A 16,651-nucleotide genomic window follows, 5' to 3' on the forward strand; every position below is an offset into this window, starting at 1 on the left:
GGTCAGCAGATGAGGAAAGAGAGCGCATAGAGAAGACCCACCTGCTCCTGACCACACTGGTGACCTCCATTGGCAGGAATTGGCGGTGTAGCCCCCCCCCCCCCCCCGCCCCCGCCGCCGCCATGTGCAGAAGGCTGGGTAATGTAATCCAGCCACAGTGGAGGAGACAGGTATTGTGAGCACTAGTGATGTCTACTGCATTGGGTAGACATCTGTTACTCTCAGTGTCAGGATGGTACCCCTGCGTCCTGGGCAGAGAGGGAGCCAGCAGAATAAATATCTTGAACTCACTCTTCTCCCACCCTCTGATCTCCTGCTGGTGCCTCCCACTGGCCAAACCCAACAGGAAGCCAGTGGGCAAGAGATCCTTGTTGTAGCCCATAAAGTTCAGCCCCAGAGCAGAAGGCAGAAAGAAAAAGGTGGTCCTGGAGAGTAGACCTGGAAGGGTGAATGGAAGATGTACAGTGTATCTTATAGAGTTTGGCTTCTTGTGTAGGTAATATCAGAGAGCTGGAAGAGGAAGGCAGAGAGATAAGTAGGTTTTGCTACAGTTTTGATCATTTTCTAGAAAGAGAGGTCATCTTGGGTGTAGGTGGCTTGCCAGCTGCATTTTGTGCCCCCTTAGCTCTCTCTGAGCCGCGGTAGGTGGGGGCTACACTGGATCCCAGGATGAAGGGGAGAGCTGGGATTTTGGGTAGACTGTAGCCAGACTGGGTTTCCAGTCCCTAGATATTTTGGAACCTTGATACAAATGCACCTCACCATCTTTTCCCTTTAATTCTCTTTTTGGAGGTTGCAAGATCCGTTACTCATAGGTACGTATATTTTTTACTTAGGTGAACATAGTCGTCTCTGTGAAGGAAGTTTTTATGGGGCTCATCTCACATATAATCTGGACACCCCTCCTGCCAATCTAGTTTGCCTCTTGATGTGGAGGAACAGAATAGACCAGAACATCACACTCTCTCATGTGTGCTGCTGCGGTGAAGTCTGACTGAGGGCTTCTCTCCCTTGCTGCTTGCTGCCCTTAACACATGGGTAGAGAGAAATTTCTATGACGATCAGCATGAGAGCTCTTAGTGTTAACCTGTCCTAGAAAGCCCTTTAATACTGAATTTATCCATATTAACAACAGGGATTGTTAATATCTTCAGACTTAGTAAGGCTTAGTAAGATACTTCAACAGGTGTTAGTGTGGAAATCAGAACAGAACCCTTTCATGGAGTGAATAGAGCGCTGTAAGGTGACTGATGGCCACAGCAGCAACACAAAGATACAAAAGTCCTCTCGTCCTTGTGAATTCAAAGACTTCCTCGCTGACAGCGAGGTTTTCTCACTGGCAGCACGGCCTCATGAGAAAGATTATTCTACACCCCACAGATTCCTCGCTGGGGCCTGTGCGGCTTCTGCTGAGTCTGAGAAGGAAAGGAGCTGGTAGATTGTGCCACCTGTCGTTGCTAGCAGGGAGGTCTCCAGCATACCGGAGGCGTGCCTGGCTGCTGACATGGTCTCCCAGGTCTGTGGCCTGGTCTAGGGGCTGATCCCCAGGGGAGTCTGAAGCTTGCTCTGTCTGGCCCTTTGGAGCTTGAACGCTGCCTTCATTCTTACTAACCCTGAGCTAGCCAGGCATTCACAGCTGCTGGTGGCCTGGCCAGCCTCGACACTGTATCTGCTCCATGGCTGTCAATATTCTTTCCTTTCCCCAAGCCGGCATGTAGTAGGTGCAACATTTTTGATATTATAAATTTATTTTTGGTAAATAGATGTGTTGGATTTATGAAACCCAGACTGACATAAAAAAGTGACCTGGGAATCGCTTAATCCTTTTCCAGAAAGCTATAATAGGGCGTGCTTACTTTCCAAGGCAGTTTCTCTCCGTGCATTTAAAGCCTTGGACTTTTAAAAGTGCACAAATTCAGCAATATGCTAGGATATTTGATTGAGGAGTGTGTTTATTTTGTAAGAAAAGTTGCATCCAAATGCTGCTCCCTTTTGAGTTAAGGTAGGCTCAAGAATACAGGATGAAAGGGAAGAAGGTCAATACAGGGGTGAGTTACAGATGAGGAAAGTTTGTTGCTGCTTAGTAAAATGGTCGCTGCTGTCTTCTGTTATATAGTATTATTACAGCATAAAGGACATCAGCATTGGTGGGCGGTGTGTTTGCAATGGCCATGCAGAAGAGTGCAATGCAAACAATCCTGAAAAACTGTAAGTACATTGTACACATTTTTTTTTAGCCTTGTTGTGAATGTCTCATTGTTTCAGTAGATGTTTGCGTCTCATTAAATATTTCTAAGTCCTTGCCCTCCATAGGAATGTTTCACTGTCAACAAATAAATGGTGTGTGTATTTCTCCCCTCCTCTGGCCCTGTACTTGCTTCCACGTGCCCCAACCAGCCCGTGGCAGACATGGCTAATCGATCACAGTGCTCTTTGGATGCTCTGGGATGCGGGCCCCCATACCCAGGTGGTGCCCCAGGCATCCGTGAATAATTGATTAGAGTTAGCAAGAGAAATTAAACTTGTTTGTCATCCCTGGTCTAATGAGATCAGGGGATGTACGTTTTTAAATCCTTGTTTTTTTTCTTTTCTTTTCATTGTGGTAAAACACACAGAATATAACATTTACTGTCTTAACTGTGCAGACAATCTCCAGAACTCACTTTATCTTGCAAAACCGAAGCTCTATACCTATTAAACAACAGCTCCGGGTTCCTTCCTCCCCTAGCCCCTGGCAACCCCCATTCCCTTTTCTGCGTTTATGAACTTGATGACTCTAGGTACTTCATATACGTGGAATCACACATTATTTGTCTTTTTGCAACTGGTTTCTTTCACTTAGTGTAATGTCCTCAAGGTTCATTCATGTTGTAACATGTGTCCGAATTTCCTTCCTTTTAAAGGATGAATAATATTTCATTGTGTATATACCATATTTAGCTTGTCCATTCATCTGTTGATGGACATTTAGGTGACTTCCACCTTTTGGTTACAGTGAAGGATGCTGCTATGAACATGGGTGCACCCATTTTGTTTTTAATTGAGACCTATTTTACATACAATAAGATGCATGGATATTAACTATTAAGTGTTCAGCAACTGGATACACTCATGTTATCAATACAAGAGGGATGCTTTTGTGGCTGGAAATGATTGGATGCTAGAGATAGTAATAATTTTCTCTCAATGTTTTGTTTAGAATCTACAATTCCCCATTAGCAGCATTTACCAGAGACGTTTTAGTTTTAATCAGATTGAGGTTTGTACAACATTAGGCTTCATGTTCAGGGACAGGTGCCAGCTACCATCTTGGGTGGCATGGAGCCCTGTTCCTGACCAGCAGCAATCCCTAATGTTGTCAGCCCTCCTTCGGGGATGACACAACAACGTGAATCCATCAACTCACCAGCCTTTAACTGGCAAGCACTTGTTTATTAATGATTAATCCATTGCCACATGTAGCCTCCTGGAGGGTATGGCCCTGAGACACTAGAAGTCAGAGAAGTCCCGAGTTGGAGAGAGAGGGGAGAAAAGAGGTCGGTCTAATGTCCTGGGGCCTCAGACAAAATGGCCTCCCTCCATGTGGGAGAGGAGTTGAAGTCATCGAAGAAAGTCTGAGCTTCCTGCCTGGAAGTGCTGCCAAGCGTGTTGACCTTGGCAGACGTGGAGGGGTTCCGTACTGGGTGGCGCAGAGTAAGAAATCAAAGTGAGTAGAGAAACTGTCTCCCCTTGCCTCACGTTACACCAGCACAACAGCCTAGCCTCCCCCTGCCTGCTGGTTTGCTTCTGCCCGACAGGTTATCCATGTAAATGCTGAGGAAATCCACATCCATGGGTAGGAAAAAATATTACAACCTACTTAAGGGGATGTAATGATGTAATGGAGGGAGCAAAGGTCTGGACAACCAGCAAAGTTAGTTGCTAATCAAGTAGAACCCATGAAAAGACAGAAGAAGGCTTGAATTAAGCGTGTATACCATGCTGACCTTGGTATATGGAAATGCGGGTGGATCACCAATTTAATTCTGAGCTTCCTAGCAGCCAACTCAAAAGGGGAAACCTGCCTAATTTCTTATTTCACTACGATGATAACCTAAAAAGTGATCAGTTGTTTAGGAGAAGAATGTTGACACTAGAATCAGAGAAGACATTTCTCTGGGAGGGGGGTGGGGTGATCGTCATGAAGAGAATTCTCTGGTCAACATTTTCAATAACATCCTTCTATCAGATGCAAGGATGAGTTTTCTATATCAGCCATCAGCCTAGGCTGAGAAAGAATCAGAAGAAGCAATTTTTTGTGGGTACCAATATGATTCAGACTAGTACCCATTCTTTTTTTCTCCTGCGAGAGTAGAAAAAAATGTTTATCTTCCAATGAGAGTGTTTGGAATATACGTTCTTCAAGCAATCTTCCCTTAAATTCTTTCAGTTCAGCTTAAGCAAATACTTTGGCAGTGAGGTGAAATTGTCTACTAAAAGGCCATTTGTATTTCAGCACTGATGCAAGTGCAGTCAGTGAAATCTGTGTCCATTTGCTTTCACAAGCAGCCGGGCTGGGAGAGGGATGATAACCTTTTTTCGAAGTGTAACTGAATATATGCTATCCCCTCCCTTCCCTCAGAAGAGTTGAGAGAATGAATCCCCACAGGCCCAGTGAGGACTGTTTTGAATCCTCTTTTCAAGCACAGATGACTGAGAACACAGAGCCTGGAGTTCTACTGGAAAGCCATGGCAACGTTTTCATTTTAACTTGGAAACATTTTAAGGCTCATGTTTGATCCTTTGAATGTAGATATTTAGATTGTTACCCCTCTGCCTTGCTGAGTAATCTCAGTTTTTTGGCCCTGCAGGGAGGTGTTTGTTGGAGCTGGGGCACCTCTTGGAGCAGGGTTTTCTGAGATCTTATTAGAAACTGGCTCTTGGATTTGGTGAATCTCCGTGCATGACCCCAGGTTGAGAGCAAGAAACCTGAGCAGACCTTTCTCGTAGGGCTGCTCCGGATCTTTGTGAAGAAGTGATACTCAACACATTCCAGTACACTCAGCACTTGCTTGCTCCTGCATTCATTGCCTGCTACCTAAGGTGGTACAGAAGAAAGAGCCTGGAACGTGGGAGTCAGACGAACTTAGGTTTGAAGTCTGGCTCTCCATTTACCATCACTTGACCTTTGCAAGTGTTTCCGTATCTCCATATCTCAGTGTCACTATCTATAAGATAGGGATGATAAGCAGGGTGAGAGGGGGATTTGAAGTGATACATGCAACGTGCGTTGTTCTCCTAATTATCCTGTGAATGGTATCTTGGGTAACCACGATGACGGTCGGGTGTTCACACAGGAGCAAATGATCCTAATCAGAGCATTTGAATAACTGAGATGTGCTTCACCGCATGCCCAGGTTTCGGTGTGAATGCCAGCACCACACCTGTGGGAAGACGTGTGATCGCTGTTGTGCCGGGTACAATCAGAGGCGCTGGCGGCCCGCCACGTGGGAGCAGAGCAATGAGTGCGAAGGTGAGCGCTGGGGGAGGGGCACCAGGAAGCAAGGCCCCGCCCACGCTTTCCCCCCATTTCTCCGTGAGGACTGGTGCTAAGTATCCTCCTCCACCCCATCCCCCCACTCCCTGAGCTTATGAAGAGGGTGGGGTCATGTCAGGCTTAGGGACTCAGGTCTGTGGTAATGCCTCCCAGACTGGAGGTAAAAGTGCCCCATTCCAAATTCAGATAGGAACGTGAGAACAAAAATAAAGCAGTAATAATTGCTAATATGCATTAAGCATTCACTTAATGCCAGCCTCTTCTTTTAGCAGTCTAAAATATGATGTAGCTACTATTAAATTATAAACCCTTACCATTTCTTAGGATGCAATACTAGATAGGAATCCTAACTACTCTGAGACAGGGGTTAGGAGAAGGTGGTGAGATTGCTGTCTATACTGAGAGCAGGAAGCAGGGAGCGGTGTCTATACTGCAGCAGGATTGAGGCAGGTGCAGGGTGAAGGGGACCAGAGAAGGAAGGAAAAAAGATGAAAGTGGCTGCTTTTAATTATGATGTAATATAAAGTCAAAAACAACAACAACCATAAAACACCTGTTTTAACAAGCCCAAAGACATCCAACTAAAAATTCTCTCTTAAACCCATCTTAGGAAGCCATGTATTTATATCAGTGGCTGAAAACATTTTTGTAAGTTTTATTTATTGGCTTTGGAGACTGTGGCCTATTTTTTTTTCCTGTATATTTTTAGCATTTAAAGATGGATTTGATGGTTTTAAATGATCAAAAGGTATTTGGATCCAGGTTTGTTGAAGTAGGGGGGAAAGAAAGCATCTGTACCTTATATTTTTTTGGCTAAATGTTTAACTGTTAGGAGAGAAGAATGGTGTGATCTCTGCGGCCAGCAAACGCTCAAAAGGATTTTTATGGAGGAGTTCCAAGAGCGCTTGGAGAGGTTCTAACATTGTTGCAAAGTGTTGATGCTGCCCAAGCTGGACGCCAGGTGCATCTCTGTCCAGGGCCAGGGTGTTACTGGGTTGGCCCTTCTCATTTAGAGTCTTAGCTAACAGGTTCCCTCCCAGTACCTTCCCCATTCCTCACCCCTGGATAATGGGATCAGAAAGAGGGAACGATAATGATCAGGAATTGTTTCTCCCTGTGCTTTTGAGTACTGGTGTAGGATATTTTGACTGAATGAATGTTATCACGTGAACTCCAACGTGAGCAGTCTGGTTGGTTTTCTGGATGAGTGGAATCCTTCAGTGAATGAATGGCATGCTTAACTCCAGCACATAGGAAAATTTAAAAATTTCCCATCGTTAATTTTTAAGCTGTGTAAACTTGCCAAAGTGATTACCAATGACAAAAAACCGCATTTAGAAATCAGACCTCTTAAGATCCATTCATTAGATGCTTTCTAAATTCCATTTGAATTAGAGTATTTCAATACAAACATAATTCATGAGAAATAACTAATGTAGTAAATATGAATGCCCTGAATTTTTTTAAATCATGGCACCACTGAAGAAATGAAAATAAGAAGGTACTCAGCCTGCTACAAACAGGGTAACTTGAAATTCTAACTCAATTTTCTTCCATAATAGATTTATCTGGGAACTTGATTAAAATATACAAATTGCTAGAAAGACCTGGAAAATTTGATCTATGTGGGATGTAATGAATATATAGTCTCTCTAGAAGAGAATAAGAATTTTACTCATATTAGATCTTTTTCATCTTGGCAAACCCTGAATTGGTTTTAAATTCTATTTTCTAATTTTAGAAGTATTATACATTACTTGTAGATAACTTGGACTATTATTTTAAAAAGTAGAATCGCCAATAATTTTGCTACCCAAAGAGAGCCACTCTTATTTTTTTTAAATTTCTAACGTTTATTCATTTTTGAGAGAGAGAGAGAGAGAGAGAGAGAGAAAGAGAGAGACAGAAACAGAGCGTGAGCAGGGGAGGGGCAGAGAGGGTGGGAGACACAGAATCCAAAGCAGGCTCCAGGCTCTGAGCTGTCAGCACAGAGCCCCACGCGGGGTTTGAACTCATGAACCGCGAGATCATGACCTGAGCTGAACTCTGATGTTTAACTAACTATGCCACCCAGGAGCCCCCAAAGAGAACCACTCTAATACTTTGTTATATATTTTAGTGTTTTGTTCATACAGACTTTAGTCTTATTATTAAATTAGATTATTTACATAATTATTTCTACAATTTTATATCCTCTTTTTCACTTGATGCTTGTAGATATTTCCCCATATTATTAAAAACTCTTTGACATCCTTTTGGATGGCACGTATATTGTCATTCTGTGGATTCAAGTGCATCCAACAACTGTTTGTTGAGTATTCACTATGTGCCAGGGACTGTGCTCTGTTGCACACAAAACCTGAGCTGTCTCTGCCTTCATAGAACTGACGGCCAAGCAAATATGCTGTTGTTTGCTTACCATTTCCTTACAATTAGACATTAAGATTATTTCCAGTTTATTGCTGCTATAAACAGTGCCGAGATGACAAACTTAAAGTGTTGGCTGAGAGAGTAGTTTTTGGAGTCAAATACAGGTCAGGATTCTGCCACTTACTGGCGACACCCTTTAACTTTTCTAAGCCTCAGCTTCTCCATTTGGGCTCGGGGGATAATAGTACCTACCTTTGAGAGTTGTTGTGTAAATTAAGTGAGATATCGCACATAAAACACTTTTCACAGTGTACTGAGAGCTCAGTTGTTCTTGTTAGTAGTAGTTATAGCGGTAGAAGTAACATTCTCATTGTGCCTGACGCTTAATTGGCATTTTGGTTTCTCTCCATTTGTTGTAATTATACATTTTATTTTATTTTTTTTAAGAGAAGCCACTCCCACTCAATATCAAATGAAAGAAACTGTTCATTGCATATTGTTACAGATTAGTCTTTGTATAAAAATCCCTAAAATTTCCCACCGAGAGTCTCGTGTTCCAGAATAGACTTACTTGTGGCTTAATGAGTGGTAATCCTATCTAGGGGAATTTACTAAGTGTCTCACAGTAATGGTGGAATATTAACTGAGAATGGCTTTTTCAGCATGCAACTGCCATGGTCATGCCATCGACTGTTACTATGATCCTGATGTCGAGAGGCAGCGGGGAAGCTTGAATATCCAAGGCATCTATGCAGGTGGAGGGGTCTGCATTAATTGTCAGGTGAGTCACCATTTAGGTCAACGTGGATATGTCACTGTAGGAAAGGAGCATTCGTTAGTATTTTCCATAGACATTACTTTTGTCTACAAAGGTCCTTGTTAGCTGGATGTCATTCAAGGATTGTAGGGAAAATGGACTGAGACATGTTTGCCCAGATTCTCCTGATTAGGTTTTTCATTTAGATCTTTGCCTGAATGGAGAGGAGAATCCCCGACTGTCATCATGGATGCTCTCCATCTTGTGGTAGAAAGAGTCTGAGATGGGAGGGCAAAGAGGTGTCCGCTTCGGCGCTGATCCTAAGTCTTGTTTTCAGACAGTTTCTGAATCTAGACTCAGTGAGGAAGTACATCGTGATCAGTTAATGGAGTCTGCCGTTGACACTTAATAAGAAACACTGATATTTCATCCCTTCTGCAGGACAGTTGGGTTCACTAGATATTAGCCAAGAGGAATGTGTGGTACAGGAAGGTACAATGTTTGTGAATTTGGTCCATATTGTCACTCTGTCCTGTGTGCTTTTCGAGTGATGTTTTGTTAATGTTACTGTTAAAGGGGTGCTGTTTTCATGAGATGCCCATTTTTATGGATCCGGGGCCCCAAGTCCTTAGAAAGACCCACCATCATCTTTCTCCCACTCCACACATGTTATACCATTTGTTATTGCTGTTAATTAATATAAGTAAAATAGAAGCCATAAGTTTCTTACAAATCAGGTTTCATACATCCCAGGATCTTTTTAAGACTATGTTCTATAAGACCCTCAGGTGATAGTTTTGCTCATTAAAGTCGCAGAAGCATTGCCCTGGGATGTGTAGGTAGAATCCTTTCTCCAGATGAAGGATTAATGTGTCTTTAAAATGTGTCCTTCAATGTCCTTTAAAATACTTTGTTCTTCTTCTTTCGTCTTTTAGAGATATTCTGTTTTATATTTTGCTGTTCCAGAAAACATCAGTGTGGTCCTTTTTTTCACAGTGGTTCTGTGAAAGCATTTTTCTTTTGCATATGAAATTATTGAAATTTGTTTACATTCATTGCAATTTTTTCCAACTTAAACCTGAAATGCCTTGTTTAAGTTACATACTTAGCATAATTGACTTAAATTTTTTATTGTGATAAAACATATATAACATAAAATCTACCATTTTAAGACCTCAATCTCCCTAAATTGATCTACAGCTTGAATGCAGGTTTTTTTTTTTTTTTTTTGGTAGAAATTGACAAGCAGATTCTAGGTTTTCTTTAAATGTTTATTTATTTATTTTTGAGAGAGAGCAAGCAAGAGAGAGTGGGGGAGGGGCAGAGGGAGATTGAGAGAAAGAGAGAGAATCCCAAGCAAACCGTGAGATCATGAGCTGAGCTGAAATCAAAAGTCTGATGCTTAACTGACTGAGCCATCCAGGCACCCCAGACAAACAGATTCTAAAGTTTATATGGTTACATAAATGACCTAGAATATATAAAGCCGTTGTGAAGAAGGAGAATAATGTTAGAGGAGTTGCATTATCTTACTTAATGACTAAAGGTAAAGTTACAATAATCACAACAGTGTGATATCAACATAAGAATAGGTTAGTAGATCAGTGTAACAGAATAGGGGGTATAGAAACAGAACCACTCTAATATGGACATTTGGTTTTTGATGAAAATACCAAAGCAATCCAGTGTGGGGATGGGGGGTGGGGGAGAAATTCCTTTCTACAAATGGTTCTGGAATAACTGAATATTTATATGGGAAAAAATAAACCTTGATCACTACCTCAAATCATACATAAAAGCTAAATCAATACGGATCTGACTAAAGTAAAGTGGAAACTGCAGTGGTTTAGAGAAAAATAGAGAGGACTATCTTTGTGATTCAGAACACGAGCAGAGTTTTTTTTAGGTCACAGAAAGCAATGACCATGAAAAATTGACAAATTAGACTTCATCAAAAATTTAAAACTTTGCTCACAAAACACACTATTTAGAAAACAAATAGGCTAGCCACAGATGGGGAAAATATTCACAAAACCTAAAAATGACAAATGGTTGGTATTCAAGATATATAAAGAACACCCACAGCTCAATAATAAAAAGACAACTCAATAAAATATTTTTGGATTTGGATAGCCACTTCACAAAAGTAGACATGCAAATGGCCGATATGTGTACAATAAAGGGCTTAATATCATTTGTCATCTGAGAAATGCAAATTAAAATGACAATGACTGATCATCAGTTTTGGTGAGGGTGTGGAGTAGTCCTACCTCTCACTCATCGTTGACGTGAGTAAAAAATGGTACAACCACTATGGGAAAATGCCTGGCAGTTTTTAAAAATAAAACTAGGGGCGCCTGGGTGGCGCAGTCGGTTGAGCGTCCGACTTCAGCCAGGTCACGATCTCGCGGTCCGTGGGTTCGAGCCCCGCGTCGGGCTCTGGGCTGATGGCTCAGAGCCTGGAGCCTGTTTCCGATTCTGTGTCTCCCTCTCTCTCTGCCCCTCCCCCGTTCATGCTCTGTCTCTCTCTGTCCCAAAAATAAATAAACGTTGAAAAAAAAATTAAAAAAAAAATAAAACTAAACACACACCTGCGCCATGACTAACAAATTCCACTTGTAGGCATTTGTCCATGAGAAATGGAAACATGTTTACAAGCAGTTTTTGTATGGCAGGTGTATGCACAATAGCCTCACCCTGGAAATAGCCTAGGTGTCTATTAACAGTAAGATGGATGAGCAGACTGCCATATTTATACACTGGAATACCAGTGACCAATAGTGAGCAACAAACTATTGATTCATGCAACAAAATGCAAGAACTTTAACACTTAACACAAGTGAAAGAAGACTTACAAAAAAGAATACATAAAGTTCCAGGGTCATTTAAATGAAATTCTGGAACAGGGAAAACTAATCAGGAGTGGGAAAAATCAGAACCATGGTTGACTCTGGGGAGGTGGTGATGGGACAGTTGAGTGGAAAGGGGTGTGGGGAACTTTTTGAGGTGATGGTGTGTCCTATTTCTAGATAGGGACTTGGGTTTCACAGATGTATTCATTCATCATAACTCAGTGAATGTACAGTTAAGAGTTTTGCACTTGTATGTAAATTTTACACCAAAAGAAAAAAAAAACTAAATAAACGTTGAACTGCAGTTAATTATATGCATGTTAAAGATGTAGGGGACAGTAACTGATATCTGCAATTTATTTTGAAATGCATAAAAAATCGGATTAGTGGATAGAGAAGTGAGTATATGGATAATTATGTGATACAAGTGGAGTAAAATGTTAATGATAAACTCTACATAGAGCATGTACAGATATTCACTGTAAAATTTGAAATTTTTATAATAAAATGTTAGGGGGAAGAGCAATGAAAGAAGCAAGGAACACAACATTTGGGGCGTTGACTCCTTGATTTCTTTCCTTTGATGAAATGCTGATGTTCTTATTAAGATTGAAGATTACCCATGTTGTTTGAGAGGATGCTTGAAGATACTTTATCTCCATTAGCTAAATCAGAGTCTTCAGCTTCTTTGTGGAGACATGACTTGTGATGTAAGTCTCCAGCCTGCGCCCTAGCTGTTGTCCTTGATGGGTTGGTTGCGCTGTTTCCAAACTGCTTGTCTCCTCCACATACATGCACCACACAAAGCTAAGATATGGGATCAAGAAATAGAGCACATATGGCTACATTTCGTCCTGCAACAAGTTCCACAATATGATAGAAAAGATCGCAAACGAGCGACATATCCTCTCCTTCCGGAATCCACAATAGCATGAAAAATAAGAAAAAGTGTCATTAACAGACCAGGGATTTCAGAAAGTGATTCCACAAAGATAGAAAGTGGAAACATATCCATGCAGGAGAACATAGCTATGATGGATGGAATGATTTGGAGGTAGTCCAAGAAACAACAAATAAAAGAATTAACTGTGGGGCTGTGTCCAAACCTATAAAACCTTATTCGGAGTTTATAAAAGACGACTATATGGAGAGACATGATGTGTTTCCAGACTCAATATATAAATATACCATTTATTCAAAACCAACCTGTAGATTCAGTGCAATAGCCATCGGAATTTCTAGAAGATTTTTGGGGTGCCTGAATGATTCATTCGGTTAAGTGTCTGACTCTTGGTTTCTGCTCAGGTCATGATCTCATGGTTCATGAGTTCGAGACCCACATCGGGCTCTGCGCTAACAGTACTGAGCCTTCTTGGGATTCTCTCTGTGCCCGTCCCCTTCTCATTCTCTCTCTCTCTCTCTCTTCCTCTCTCTCAAAATACATAAATAAAGTAAAAAAAAAAAAAGAATTCCTAGGAGATTTTTTAATGAAGATTGACAGACTGATTCTAAAGTTCTTATCAATAAAAGACTACAGGAGGATAGACACTTAGTTTAGAAGAGATGAATAATTATGGGGGAAATTTGTCTTAGAAGATAGCAAAACATTCTCTGATAGAGAATCTAGAAGCACAGTCATGTAGATGTTTAGATTTGGTTTATAGTAATATTGGCATTTTTAATTGAAAGGAAACAGGGGTGTTACATAAATGATGTTGGGACAGTTTGCTCTTCATTTGGCAAAAAAATGTAACCTGGCCTGTGTCACGTACAGAGGGACATAGGGAGTCTTGACAAGGAAGGGGAGTGGGGGTTTGCTGCCATAGCAGGGTCAGTTGGCTTGGTGAGCTGCAAGGCGATGCTTCAAGATAAAGTTGGAATTTCCTGGTAGAATACACATACCCTACCGCAAGGTGTGCCTGTCAGAAACCAAGCTGTCTTAGCTCAGGCTGCTATAATAAATGTACCACAGAACAGGTACATACTCTTTAAACAGTAAAGAGTTTTTTCTGGAGACTGGGAAGTCCAAGATCAAGGTGCTGGAAGATCCAATATCTGATGAGAGCCTACTTTCCGGTTTGCAAATGGCTGCCTTCTCGTTGTGTCCTCACGTGGTGGAGAGAGATCATCTCTCTTATAAGGGCACTATTCCCATCATCAGGGCTCCACCCTCACAATCTAATTACCTCTCGAAGGCTTCATCTTCAAATACCATCATACTGGAGATGAGGCTTCAGCATATGCATTTTGGAAGGGACACCAGCATTCAGTCCATGGCACTAGCTAACCTGGCTGTCTCCCATTCTGTGTAGTTCTGGTAATGACAGAATGAGAACTACCTGCCATAAGCTCTGAGCTGGGCCTGGGGACGTTCAGATGGCCAATCAGCCAGCATGTAGGACAGCCAGATTATTATCCTGCAGGGCAAGCATTTGCAGAGATGGCCATATTCTCATATGTTATTGATTTTATTTTTACTTCTGGGGTTTACTATTTTAAGGATTGGTTTGGGGTGTGTGAAGTTTAAATTAGGGTGGCCAGTTCCCTAGGATGTGGCATTGGGGTAAAGACCTGGAAGAAGCCGGAGAATGAGGCAGGCATCTGTTTGGGGGAGGGTATTCCAGGCAGAGGGGATGGCGGGGCAGCGGCCCTGAGAGGGAGCGGGACACCCATGTGGCTGGAGGGGAGCAAGCCGGAACAGACAGGTCAGAGAAGTAACAGAGGCCAGATCATGTTGGCCTTTGGCAGGAAAATCCCTTCAGAGACTTCCCAGAAGTGTGGCCAGTGAGTAGACTAAGTGTCTCCATGTGCTTGAGGTTCACCGAAATGGAAGCCAGCAACAGTGTTGTAGATGTGGTTGAGGAATTGAGAGGAGAGATGGGGTTTACTTGAAGACTGAAGTGTCTTAGAAGAGTTATGTTTAGAGGATTTAGATTATTGTCAGTTATCAGAGCCTGGGGGTTTCTAGGTGAGTGTTCCGTAGAAAGCCAAAGGAAGGGGTCAGTGGGGTAGAGGTCGGCTTATCTCCTGCATAGATCTCATTGGCACCCACCTCACTCTTTAGCTTGAGGTTTTCTCATCTTGTGTTGCATGTCAGGCAAATGCAAATTCAGGCACCCATTCTTCCCAGTGAGGCAGCTTCCCCAGCACCTCCTATATAGAAATTACAGAACCACCACTGGCCTTGGTCCAACCGTGGCCATAGCGTTCGTGGGTAAAGTGGTGTGTCATTGCTCTCGGGAAGGTGAAGGTCCTAGAGGACACCCGAGATTTGGAGGTAAACTACAGGCATCTTTCCATCTGCGGGGGATTTGTGGCTCTCTTTTGGTCATTTGTTGCTGTTCTTTGTGTCCTAAAAATAATGGCACCCGTGGCAGGTGTCTTAAAAATTTGGCACCCGTGGGATGCCTGGGTGGCTCAGTCGGTTGAGCGTCCAACTTCGGCTCAGGTCATGATCTCGCGGTTTGTGAGTTTGAGCTCTGCATCGGGCTCTGTGCTTATATGTCAGAGCCTGGAGCCTGCTGCTGATTCTGTGTCTCCCTCTCTCTCTGCCCCTCCACCGCTTATGCTCTGTCTCTCTCAAAAATAAATAAACATTAAAAAATAAATTTAAAAAATATGGCACCCGTGGCAGGTGCTTTATTAACCGAAATTTGTGGTAGAAGGGAGAGGTGGGGCTGCCCACTTCAGAGAAATTTTCCTTCTTCAATGGGAAAAAATTGGGGAACCAGATTAACCTCACATCCTGTCTATTATAAGTCACAGTGCAAGCAGCAGAGTTGAGAAGGTTAATCGGCATTTGATTAAAGGGAGGTGGACTGCAGCTGCTTCATATTTGCCTAAATGTTTATGCATGTAAATGTTAAGTCAGAGAAGTGGCCAGTGTGGTTTTAGACCTCAGTGTTAAAGTGAATTCAGATTTTAGCCCACAGGACAAGGAGTGGTAGTAAATAAAAATCTGTAATTAATAAAACCATCTAAAATGGGAAAGAGGATTCAGAAAAGGGTCTTTGTTCTCCACTCTGATTTTACGCAGACTTCTTTTGGGTCAAAGCGTGTTATATTGTTTTTTTTCCTCTTAACTTCCTATTATGTCCCTTTTCATTAATGAAATAACACTGTCCTTCTGATTGTTTCCAAATTAGAGATCAAGACATTGAGTTGGTCTGTGCTGTATAGTTCTTGGAAACTGGTGATACATGTTGGGCAACTTGATTTGTGACAATAACAAGGATTAACCATGACATGTAAAAATCCGCCTAGTATTGTATTTTAAAATGGGCTCTGTGTAGGAGACTTGCACCTACATTTTCCATTCACATAACAGAAATGTTTGGAACAGGATGTCATGACTAAAGTACAGATAAAATTGGGATGTCGAGAGAAGAGAATCTGTATGCGTTGTTTCTTCCGAAGTTGGGAAAGATAAAGATACGCACCTGACCCTTTAGTCCTTGGGATAAACCTAAGGGTGGTTAGTTCTTCTGATTGAGCGAGGAAGAAGAGTGCTCTTGAGTTTTTCTCACTGAAATGTCAGGTGTTTCACTGAGCAAATTCTGTGCCAGAGGGGAAAACCTGGGCTGTCTAGTTCATGGAACTTACCTGTATTTCTTCTTCCAATGGGAAAAAAAAAAAAAAAAATCCAGACCCACCTGTCAGCCAGTGCCCTGTGGCAGATCTTAGAGACTCAAGGTCAAGATGAACACTTATTTTTTTGACTCTGAAATTGCAATTGTACGTGACCATGATTTCATTGGATGAACAGCACAAAGTAAGGACTTTTCTGGTACTCTTCCTTCTAAGTTTCTTTTGTTTCTTTCTAGCATAATACAGCTGGTGTGAACTGTGAAATCTGTGCTAAGGGTTATTACCGCCCTTACGGCGTTCCAGTGGATGCCCCGCATGGCTGCATCCGTAAGTTTCATTTCGATTCGGTGCTTCTTAGAGTGTCGGTACTGTACCACTTTGGCGTGGTCACCGGGCTAAACTCTGATGGGCTAGTAGCTCCCTTCCCTCCCTCTTTTTTCACTTTTCACATTGTTGATTCTACTCCTTCTAGCTGTGTGACCTCAGCTGGCTACATAATCTCCCTGAGCCTCAGATTTCTTATATATAAGTGGGACTGATAATACAGGC

General features: G+C 42.1%; 1 protein-coding gene across 7 annotated transcripts in view; it reads left to right on the forward strand.

Moving 5' to 3' along the window:
* LAMA3 (laminin subunit alpha 3) overlaps positions 1-16,651 on the forward strand; it is a 269,791-nt gene that overhangs the window by 76,230 nt on the left and 176,910 nt on the right. For all 7 annotated transcript variants that reach the window (XM_027068651.2, XM_027068653.2, XM_053206292.1 and 4 more), the window contains 4 exons: positions 2,117-2,208; positions 5,397-5,512; positions 8,569-8,687; positions 16,339-16,429. In XM_027068651.2, the coding sequence (XP_026924452.2) occupies positions 2,117-2,208; positions 5,397-5,512; positions 8,569-8,687; positions 16,339-16,429 (418 nt within the window). The remainder of the gene's footprint in view (positions 1-2,116; positions 2,209-5,396; positions 5,513-8,568; positions 8,688-16,338; positions 16,430-16,651) is intronic.

This window comes from Acinonyx jubatus, chromosome D3 (assembly GCF_027475565.1).
Source record: "Acinonyx jubatus isolate Ajub_Pintada_27869175 chromosome D3, VMU_Ajub_asm_v1.0, whole genome shotgun sequence".
Taxonomy (NCBI): Eukaryota; Metazoa; Chordata; class Mammalia; order Carnivora; family Felidae; genus Acinonyx; species Acinonyx jubatus.